This window comes from Calliopsis andreniformis, chromosome 3 (genome assembly GCF_051401765.1).
Source record: "Calliopsis andreniformis isolate RMS-2024a chromosome 3, iyCalAndr_principal, whole genome shotgun sequence".
Lineage (NCBI taxonomy): Eukaryota > Metazoa > Arthropoda > Insecta > Hymenoptera > Andrenidae > Calliopsis > Calliopsis andreniformis.
The window spans coordinates 18,108,030-18,117,853 of NC_135064.1; the positions used below are offsets into that span (position 1 = coordinate 18,108,030).

At 29.1% G+C, this 9,824-nt stretch overlaps 3 protein-coding genes across 7 annotated transcripts; 1 reads left to right on the forward strand and 2 right to left on the reverse strand.

Annotated features, from left to right (window-relative positions):
- Nucleotides 1-7: 7 nt before the first annotated feature.
- On the forward strand, nucleotides 8-5,089 carry LOC143177498 (uncharacterized). Of its 3 annotated transcripts, none has more exons than XM_076375427.1 (2): nucleotides 8-143; nucleotides 1,769-5,089. In XM_076375427.1, exon 2 carries the CDS (start codon nucleotides 1,798-1,800, stop codon nucleotides 4,576-4,578), a length of 2,781 nt encoding a protein of 926 aa, XP_076231542.1. In that variant the 5' UTR covers nucleotides 8-143; nucleotides 1,769-1,797; the 3' UTR covers nucleotides 4,579-5,089. The 3 variants fall into 3 exon arrangements, with proteins under 3 accessions (XP_076231542.1, XP_076231544.1, XP_076231543.1); XM_076375429.1 differs by having other exon boundaries at nucleotides 109-127; XM_076375428.1 differs by lacking the exon at nucleotides 8-143 and adding an exon at nucleotides 601-1,065.
- Nucleotides 5,090-5,119: 30 nt separating this feature from the next.
- Nucleotides 5,120-7,271, reverse strand: Beta4galt7 (beta-1,4-galactosyltransferase 7). Of its 2 annotated transcripts, XM_076375432.1 has the most exons (6): nucleotides 7,172-7,260; nucleotides 6,463-7,073; nucleotides 6,171-6,385; nucleotides 5,868-6,091; nucleotides 5,649-5,795; nucleotides 5,120-5,573 (listed from the first exon to the last, which is right to left on the reverse strand). In XM_076375432.1, the coding sequence occupies exons 2-6, from the start codon at nucleotides 6,563-6,565 to the stop codon at nucleotides 5,282-5,284; spliced, it is 981 nt and encodes a 326-aa protein (XP_076231547.1). In that variant the 5' UTR covers nucleotides 6,566-7,073; nucleotides 7,172-7,260; the 3' UTR covers nucleotides 5,120-5,281. The 2 variants fall into 2 exon arrangements, with proteins under 2 accessions (XP_076231547.1, XP_076231546.1); XM_076375431.1 differs by having other exon boundaries at nucleotides 6,463-7,271.
- A 245-nt stretch (nucleotides 7,272-7,516) lies between these two features.
- LOC143177583 (carbonic anhydrase 2) lies at nucleotides 7,517-9,555 on the reverse strand. 2 transcript variants are annotated; one of them, XR_013001604.1, is made up of 8 exons: nucleotides 9,391-9,555; nucleotides 9,266-9,304; nucleotides 9,023-9,190; nucleotides 8,773-8,929; nucleotides 8,593-8,698; nucleotides 8,281-8,508; nucleotides 7,846-8,188; nucleotides 7,517-7,601 (listed from the first exon to the last, which is right to left on the reverse strand). XR_013001604.1 is itself a non-coding variant. In XM_076375605.1 (7 exons), the coding sequence occupies exons 1-7, from the start codon at nucleotides 9,428-9,430 to the stop codon at nucleotides 8,015-8,017; spliced, it is 912 nt and encodes a 303-aa protein (XP_076231720.1). In that variant the 5' UTR covers nucleotides 9,431-9,555; the 3' UTR covers nucleotides 7,706-8,014. The 2 variants fall into 2 exon arrangements, 1 of the variants encoding a protein (XP_076231720.1); XM_076375605.1 differs by lacking the exon at nucleotides 7,517-7,601 and having other exon boundaries at nucleotides 7,706-8,188.
- Between the last annotated feature and the right edge of the window lie 269 nt (nucleotides 9,556-9,824).

A 9,824-nucleotide genomic window follows, 5' to 3' on the forward strand; every position in this document is an offset into this window, starting at 1 on the left:
GAAGGAACGGGGCATAAGAAAATTAACAAAGTGATCGTTTAATGCGTATTCGCCGTAACTAGTAGAATGATAGTAGAAGACATAACCGCAACTTAAATACGGAACCCAGTAATCAACATTGTAAAGGGTAAAATGGATAAAATGTACGAAAATTTTTTGTCTCTTCCTCTAAATTGTTACAATATCGATAACTTTTTCAATTCTATTCTATAATGCAATAACGAGATAGGAAAAGAATCTCTGCGTAGAATGTATGCGATTTTATATCCAAAAATATACGTATAATCATATGTAATTAAACATTGAACAAAGTGCAATATAGATAATGACATGAGTGAATCTTAAAATAAGTGCATGCAGGCAATTCGAAACTTTATACTATTGGAACTATATATACAGATAATGTTTCGTAGGAGTTTCTAAATACTTTATATTGATAGCATGGAATTATAATTCAGGGATGATTACTAGGATGTAAGAGTAATTAGGATAATACAAACAATGCCCAGTGTTAATGAAAATAGTTCAAAGTTAACCTATACTACGTTTGCCTCTGGAGGCAGCCATATTACGCTCGATTGCTCGATTGCGTGCAGAACTCGAAGTTGATCTCGAAACGCATATGCCATTGTCAGTGGTAGCGGAGATGCATAATTTCGGTATCTAAATATTTGATCTGTTCAGTTATTTGAGCAAATTATCGTGATCGTAGTGACGTCGATTAAAAGTAGTCAATGAATAACGTAAATTTCGAATTTTGAACTTATAACGATGGTCTCAAAATAAAATTGGTGACCGAGATGTGAGTGAATTTCGGCTTCTTTCACATTGTTCGTTGCCGATAGGGACTACTGATGAGCACAGTGTACGAACAATGTTTTTCCTTGCCAACAGTTGAACGAAGTATTCGAAAAGTGTTTTGAATTATTCACTATAAGACACGTATATGTAGTTATAACGCGCCAGTCGAACATTACAATTTTCTACAATGCTTCATGTACGATCTGCCGAACGATTTCGTTCGCTATTTAATTTAAGAACAGTGATTTCTACAGGAAAACAAAGGTTCGATTTATTTGAAGCAGTATTTTTGTATATTCTTTCGTATTTTTTTTTTTTTTTTTTAATTTGTATTCTGTATGGAACTCGAAACATGAGCTATTTATATTTGGAGCACATGTATTATTTTCATATTAAAAGTTTGAATTACACAATATAAGTATATATTCTTGTACAGGATGATTTTGTCAACTGGACCAGGTATCTTTGTTCCAAGTGAAGTTAGAAAAAGATTAAAGAAAAGTTTGTACTGTTTTGCAAGCTTTATTACTGTACCACATGCTTTTTTCACAAGTGCATTTGTAAAGTGCAATTATACTTTTTTTAAAGGAATCTTATTCTAAAAAAATAGTTTCTTTTTGTAGCATTGTGTGTAAGGTATAAAGTAAGGTCATTGAAAGCATGATATTTTATGAGATATTTCATCGTGTACACAACTATAAGTGCATTACTGTACTTATGAAAAAAGTTGTAAAATAAAATGATAGAGCACATTGAATAGCGCAAGATTTACTTATACAATTTTTTTTTACTTCATTTGGAATAGAATTATAGTCTAGTCAAATTACCAGTACAACTTTGTATATTGTATTCTTTATATAAATAATTGTTTTTGATTATTATTTTCTATGAGTAGAATTATACATGAAAATATATGTAGTCTTATTATAAAGGAATAATCATTTACTTAGTTATCTATTATTTACAGATTTCTTAATAACCTTCGGATGTCTAAATATGCCAGGCTGTGCAGCAGTCGGCTGCAACAATCGTAGTGAAAAGGGTTATATTATGAAATGTTTCCCACGTGACCCAGAACTGAGAAAAATTTGGCAAGAACGTGTGGCTAGAGCAGATTGGGAACCATCTAACAATTCGTTCCTTTGTCATGTACATTTCAAGCCTCAGGAATGGTCTATTACACAAAGTGGTAGAATTAGATTAAAGAAAAACGCTGTTCCTTCAATATTTACTATAACATCTACTAGGAAGTCCCTCAAAAAGAAAACCAAAATATTTCATATTATTGAAGAAGGGAAGGTATTACAAAGTGAATATAGCACAGAGTGCATGGGAAATGCTACTGCATATTCATCTATTGGACATCTAGAAGAAAAAGATTCAGATTTTCAGGATATTGATGAGCAATCTATAAGATTCACTCAAAGTGAGTTTAAATCTATTCCTGAATCTATAGAAGAAGAAGAAGAGGAAGAAGAAGAAAACGAAGAGAGTATTAATTCTGATCTTCAAGCAGAGAGTATCATTATGATTAGTGACGAACATCTTACAGACATTAATGGTCGTGTGAAAGAAGATACTCTTGAGCCCAAAATGAATGATAGTAAGGAAAAAACTGAACCATCTTTAACAATTAATAATTCAGAATCCACAGAGGTGTCAAGTGCCATTGTAAAAAAAGAAATCAAATTAGAAAATATGGATTATAATACACTTGAAGATAGTTATGATGAGATTGAAGAGAAATTAAAACAGATTTGTGATGGTGGCTCTACAGAAGATGAACGCTGTAAGAAAGAGAAAAGAAAGTTGATGAGTCAAAACCAGAAAGAAAAAGATGTGGTAATATTAGATACAAGTGATGAATTTAATAAAGAAGAGCATAAAGCTGCTATGCCTGTTGATACAAATCAGGATATTTCAGCAAAAAGTGAAGTTGATCAGGTATTTGCAGATAAAGAGGAAAATGTTGAAATAATTTTTGGTGTTGAAAGTGGAGATGAAAAAATGTCTATTTCTCCAGTTAAAACAAAAATAAATAAAGTAGATGAGAACCCTTTGGAATATAATAATATAATTTCCATTAAAGATGAAAAAAAAATTTTTAATGAAGATATAGAAGAAAATTTTAGTAAAGAAGAAGTGCATGTTATACCAAACATAAGAGCAGCTATGAAGCGCAAAAAAAGAACCAGGGAAGAAATAATGAAGTCAATAAAAAAATCAATCAGGAGTACTTCTGATCAAGATGTTCATTCTTTTAGTAATAGTGAATTATCTAGTATAGATCAAGAAACAGAAATCAGAAATGAATCATCCATGTCTCTACAAGAAATAAGTGATGTTAGTAAAAAAAATGACACAGATGTGGAAGCAACTAAATTCGTTATTAAAGTAACCGGCGATCCTGACGATGTATCTGAAATTATTCGGGAGTTATCAGTAAACACAACAGGAACACATGGGTCTACGAAATTTGGTACTCTTTATAAACATGAAGAAGACAATGCATTTGTGACATCTGTTATTACAGTGCTATCACCAAAAAATTCTAAAGAAATAACTTACAATAACTTAGATAGTCCATTAATAAAAAGTGACTACATAACTTTAAACAAAAATATATCAATAGTAAATCATTCTTCTTGTGAAGAAAGAGAGTTTATAACCCTAGATGTAATTAATAATTCAAAACAATGTTACTCCCCATGTGTTAAACATACTAGTTCAGATGAAGAAAGTAAAAATCAAATAAGAAATAATTTTACACCACAGAAGTGTATACATAATATACAATCCCCTATAGAACATAATACTAAATGTTGTATTTCCCCTGATCGTGAAGATTTATTAATAAGACTACAAATTCAAGAAGATGTTATTGAAAAATTAACTGATCAATTGATTATATACAAAGAGCTAGAAAACAATACACGAAACAAAAACATTGGACGTGATATTGAATCTAAAGAATTAGAAACACCTAGGATTAGTACAAGATCAAGCAACACACAATCTTCTATTGTTACCAAGAAAATTTTAGAATCTAAACAAAGATTAATTGAAGACTTATCCAATAGGGTAAATTATTTTGAAGAAATGAATAAGAAACTAATGAAGACTGTTACATTAGAATCTCAACAGAAAAGAAAACTCGAAGGACAGATCAGACAGAAGGATAATCGAATAAAAGAATTGAATTGGAAATTAGAGAAAGCCTCTAAATATCTTGAAAGGGCAGAGAAAAATACTAATACATATAGAAGAAAAATGTTAAATATGCAAACTATTATGAGAAGAAGGAAACTTCTAGATGAAAAGATGAGCAAATTTAGTGAAATGTTAATTGATAGCTCAAAACAAGAATATTCAGAAAAGGCATTAACCATGGCAGCAGATATTAGAAAATCGTGTGGAAGAAATGGATATGATAAATTACTTTCCTATGGATTTCCATTACCACCATTACCAGCTTTAAGGAAAGGAATTCTTAACGAAGATGTTACAGATCAGAATAAAAGTGATATAGATAAAATACGAAATTCTTCTACAAAATTGAATGTTAAAAAAGAGGAAGTACAAGATACAAATAATGAATCTGAGTTAGACGAAAAGAATTCAGAACTTCCAGACACAGTGGCTAAAACTGAATATGATGGTGCAGAAACCGTGACAGGAACTGTGCAAGACATTTTTGATGAAAACAATGATGGTGATGATTTCAGTACAAACGAATTAAGAGAACATTTTATATTACAACTTAATGCAGTTATGTAGCCGTGGTTTTGTAATCTAAAGATATTCTTCTTTTTTACTATTTTAAACTAAAAAATGTAATATTGAAGTCGTAAATACTTAGATAGGCTTTCTTTTATCATTGTACAATATTCATTGTGCACTTAACAATTATATTTATTGTACAATACCATTTCATATTTTCGCTTCAAATGTAAATATATGTACAAACATTATTATATGTAATATAAAATACCACTTTAAACAGTAAATATCATTATTGAGTCATTATTTACAATTATTATCATCATTGTTTTTTTTTTTTTTTTCTAAGTAAATATGTTAAATATTCCTTCTATAAAAATTCTACTATTTTACTAAAAAAAAGTAAATTTCAAATAAAGGAGGCAGGTTTTCTATAAACTTAATTTTAAATAATTTCCACCAAATTATGTATGTTATTTTCAACAGCTTAGTTAATTATTGTCAATATTCTATCAATTGTAGAAATAATTTTATTTATAATAAAATAAGAGAATTAACAGTATAACAATTATACTTTAATGTATTTACATATTTTCATAGTTATTTGCTTGGTGTGATCAATTTATTGAGAGTAATTGTGTTGTTTGGAATGGAAGTATTGTTATACAACTAATCTATTTCAGATATATGAAGTTAAAGTAAATGAAAAATACATTTAATCATTTATATATATTTTTAAATACAATTTTTATCAGCATAGTTACAATCCAGTGGCAGACTTGTTATTATTGACCTTTTTTTTCTCTTTTGATTTTCCATCCTTAGATCCAACTACCTTATCACATTCACACCAAGGTGTACTTAACTTATCACACATTAGAGAAATATTAAGGACGGTTAATGGAGTGTCCCCAACAGTAATTTGAATTGTACCCAATACTTTATATGAAATATTATTTAAGCCGGTCTGACGATCTCGTTTTCGAGTAACTTCACGTTGATTGTAGCATTTAAGCATATCTCTTTTCCTATGGTTCCTATCATGTATATGTCTGAAATACGTATAATTAATGTAATGACTAACTTATAAATATATGTTTTGAATAAATTAATTCAATTTCTAATACTTGAATGTATTGTGCGTTCCAGTGGATATATTTTGTGGTCTTATAACAGTTAAACCAGCTTCTTTCAATCTAACATAAAATTCATCATCCTCAAGACCCCATCCCCAATATTTATTAGACATTCCATTTACTTGTATAAAATGCTCTCTGCAAAAGTAGCTACATTAGATCATGTCAATTTAATTACATTTCTTATATACTAAATATTAAAGTAAGAACCTTTTAATAAGTAAAATGCCTCCAATGAATGTTGGATAATGATACCTAGGATGTAATTCTGGAGAAGATATATGATAAGGGCCCTTTATGGGAAAGGAGTACAACAATTCATCATTTATAGGCAATAAGTCTACATCGTGCATAGCTATGTAATCGAACTCTTTGTTAACTTCAAGGAAGCCTACATTTATAAGTGAGGCTCGATTGAATCTAAACCTATCAACCTATGAAAACAACATCATTATAATAACACTTAGGTAATTTGTTAAGTTTACCATCAATCATAATAAAATAGAAGACTACCTGATTGAGTATAAATATATGATAATCTATATTTTGTTTATCTAGAAATTTTTTCATATGTGGAGCAAATATTAGCAATTCTTCAAAACGATCTCTAAATGGCACAAGTATAGCTAAACGGTGTAATGACTTTTTATATACTTTATCACCATTATTCTCCTGTTTGCAATTATTGTACTGATTCTGCTGAGTACTTACATCGCATTTGCATTCATCTAGAATTATAAATTTGTTTTTAGCTTGCAAATCTTTTATAATTTGTACTAGAAACGTATATGCATATTTTTCTTACCGATACTTATAGGAGCAATGCTTATTAAGCATGAAATGACAAATGTGATTAAAATACAAGCAAAGATATATTTAAATTTTATACGCTTCCAAATAACTTCCATGTCGAATAATAGGTATGTGAATTATGTATCTCAAATTTGGTAGTATACAAACTATTCATCGATTGATCTTACAATAGTTTGTAAGTTTATACAGCAACAGTTTTCTATTCCAATAGTTACCAAACTTTTCATTCTTCTCCCGTTCTCGTTCACATTCAATTTCGATGAATCAAATTAATGCAAGACACATTACAATTTACGTGGTTTGAAAGTTACCGCTACCTTGATGTGTCCGCATTCCTGTTTGGTTATCCGCGATACCACGCACAAAAGTTGTTGCATATGAAATGTCGTTCTAACATATTTCTTTTAAACTGATTCGAGTAGCACGTTAATTGATCTTTAACTAATTACACTTTCAGCCGCAAAGTATCCATCGGTCATCAGACCGAGGAAGATTCGTTCTCTGCACCAAACACACATATCCTCCGATCGATTGTAGACATAATTATGATATATGTCAAGGTTTACTCCAAGCATTATAAGCGTTCGATTTTATTCTATTAAACTGAAAAAATCACTCGTAATGACTCATAGCACTAACTTTCGAACATTAATCTTCAAAAGATGAACATTATCATACTGTATTCGAATGTTGCAACTTACAATGCTCTTAGTGTTCTACTGATTCGACTCAGCTCGCCATCATCTGCTCTGTAGCATGCAATGCATGTAACATAGTTATACAGTAAAACTTTGATAAATGCACATCGATGTTATCAAATTTTCGTGCACTTTATTTGTACTATGTATAAGAAATATTCTTTTCAAAACATAAATCAAAACTTATACTTTCGTAAGAACTATTTCCGCCATAAGATATGATTTCATAAATGACTCCAGAAATTCTTTTACACTGACGAGTTTCCTTTCTGTTTCATTTTTTTAATTTTAATTTTGCAAATTGGGTCATACTATTTTTCGCAATTTTTGTTGGTTTGAATAGGTATGACTGTCTTTAATTATGACGGGTAGAAGTTTTATTCACACATTAGCGCTGGTTAGCGCGTGATCGACAGCGAACGTGTTAAGAGATCTGTAATCACGACCAAAGTACGATAAACTGAACAATATCGATTTTTCGTTAAAATTTAGTGACCGTCATTGTATATTACTAAAAGTCAATTATACGAAACAAAATAGACTTTATACAACCATTTACTTTATTTTAGCGTATTATTGAACGATTAGTAAAATGCATAGGTATCAGTATTTACAAACAATGAAAATTTAATAAAAATACAACAAAAGACAATGAAAATAGGTATGCTAAATATCACCTCTTTTTTGTTATCCATAAATTTAAGTTTTACTACCTAATCCTCAATGAAAATTTGTTTGAATTGATTGTTAACTATCATGGCGTTAATTTTACTTTAGCGCGAAAATACGAACATGAAATAATCATAATCAATAAATAATCAGATGTCATGTTCGTAGAAATATAATTTAACGCCAGAACCACGTTAGGTTTGTAACGTTATATGTTGTTGTATTATACTTAGCAAACAAAAATGAATTCAATTTCCTAACATAAACTTTTCGTAGGCCTATATTTTGTAATTTTCTATAATTATCAACCAATACATCTTCTCCACTGGAAATTAGACGAAACTTATTCAACTGAAAATAAACAATATTTTTTTTATTATATTTGAAACTGAAGAGGAAAGTTTCCAAATAAAAATGATAATTACAGAACATTCAAATAATACCTGAGAGTAAGATATTGGTATTGGTGTTGGAAAAATGATCCATGTTACTACTTCATTGCATGGAGGAGTTGTTAATGAACCTTTGTAAGTATAAAATACATCTGTATTATGGGGTAATAGTGAAGCTAATACTATAGGTGTGTCTAATTCTTTTTCTTTATTCAACCATTGTACACCTAATAAATTGTTTAAAATAGGATACAATGATCTGTTATCTTCTTCCTGTAACTATAATAAAAACAAATTCATTAAATTTTCATCAATCTTTAATATATTTAGTAGAAGTTAGTTAAAATATCTTTAATGATTTACCTGAAAAAAGATTCCTAGAACTACAAGACCATCTTCATGATTCAATGCATTAGACAAATTTGAGTATATTTTATTTCTATGAACTATATGCATTTCCATTGGATACCTTATGAATAAATAAAGAAAAATTAGATAAATAAAAACAATATTAGTAGTATATGTGTATCTTATAAATTCTACCTAACACCGTTTATGATATGTTCAGAGCCTCTATTATTCTTTGCACCCCAATGAAAATGTAAATGATCCATTTCGTATGTTTTATTTATCTTGAGGGAACCACCAAATATATAGGGCAAACGTGTACTTGTTACATTATTATTTATATTTATTACCACTAAAAAAAACCATTAAATCATAAAAACTTTTGTACACTATTCAGTTTTTATTTAAGTATATTTGCTTAACTTATAAACTGGAATTAAATTACCTGAATGGCCATTATTTTTCAAGTATAATGGACCTGTAAGAATGTCATGGTAACCAATTAATTCAAGTGCAGGTAAAGGCAAAGCAATGGATTTGAATGATGATATGGATATGGGTGATTGTAATTTTCCAGCACATGATTTGAATTTTTGGATCCATATATGCTGATCTAGAGTACAATATTGTTTAATTAGAACATAATCACGTAAAATATAAATATTCTATGTAAAAATATATTACTTACCTCGTCTATTATATCCAAAATGTCCATTAACAAGTGATACTAGAATATGTTATAAAATATAATAATGGAATACAGTACATGTAAAATTAATAATTATGTTAAATATAGAAATAAATAGGACTTACTAATTCCTAATAAATTAATAATTTGTGTGATACTGCTCATATTTATTTAAGTAGATATTTGTATATTATTACTTGCACTTCTAAATATACTTTAGTGTGTTTATTAACAAGAAATTCAGTAAAATATTGATGAAAATGTAGGATGTCCTGTACATGTAAGTTCTATGAATATACTGAGTTATTTTCGACATCTTCCAACTGTTTCATTTACATATTACATTCTTTATTACCGTCATTACATCGTATCTTCAATACACACCTTTCCGTGTGTTTCGTCTCAATTAGAATTGTACTAACACAAAATTCAAGCATTCATTCTGCAAAGAAAACACTTGCGTTCATATATACACGTTCTTTGAATCGATTTTTCAACGAATTTACTCTTATACTATTTTTATGTTAATAAAATACACAAAAATGTAATAGACGTGATA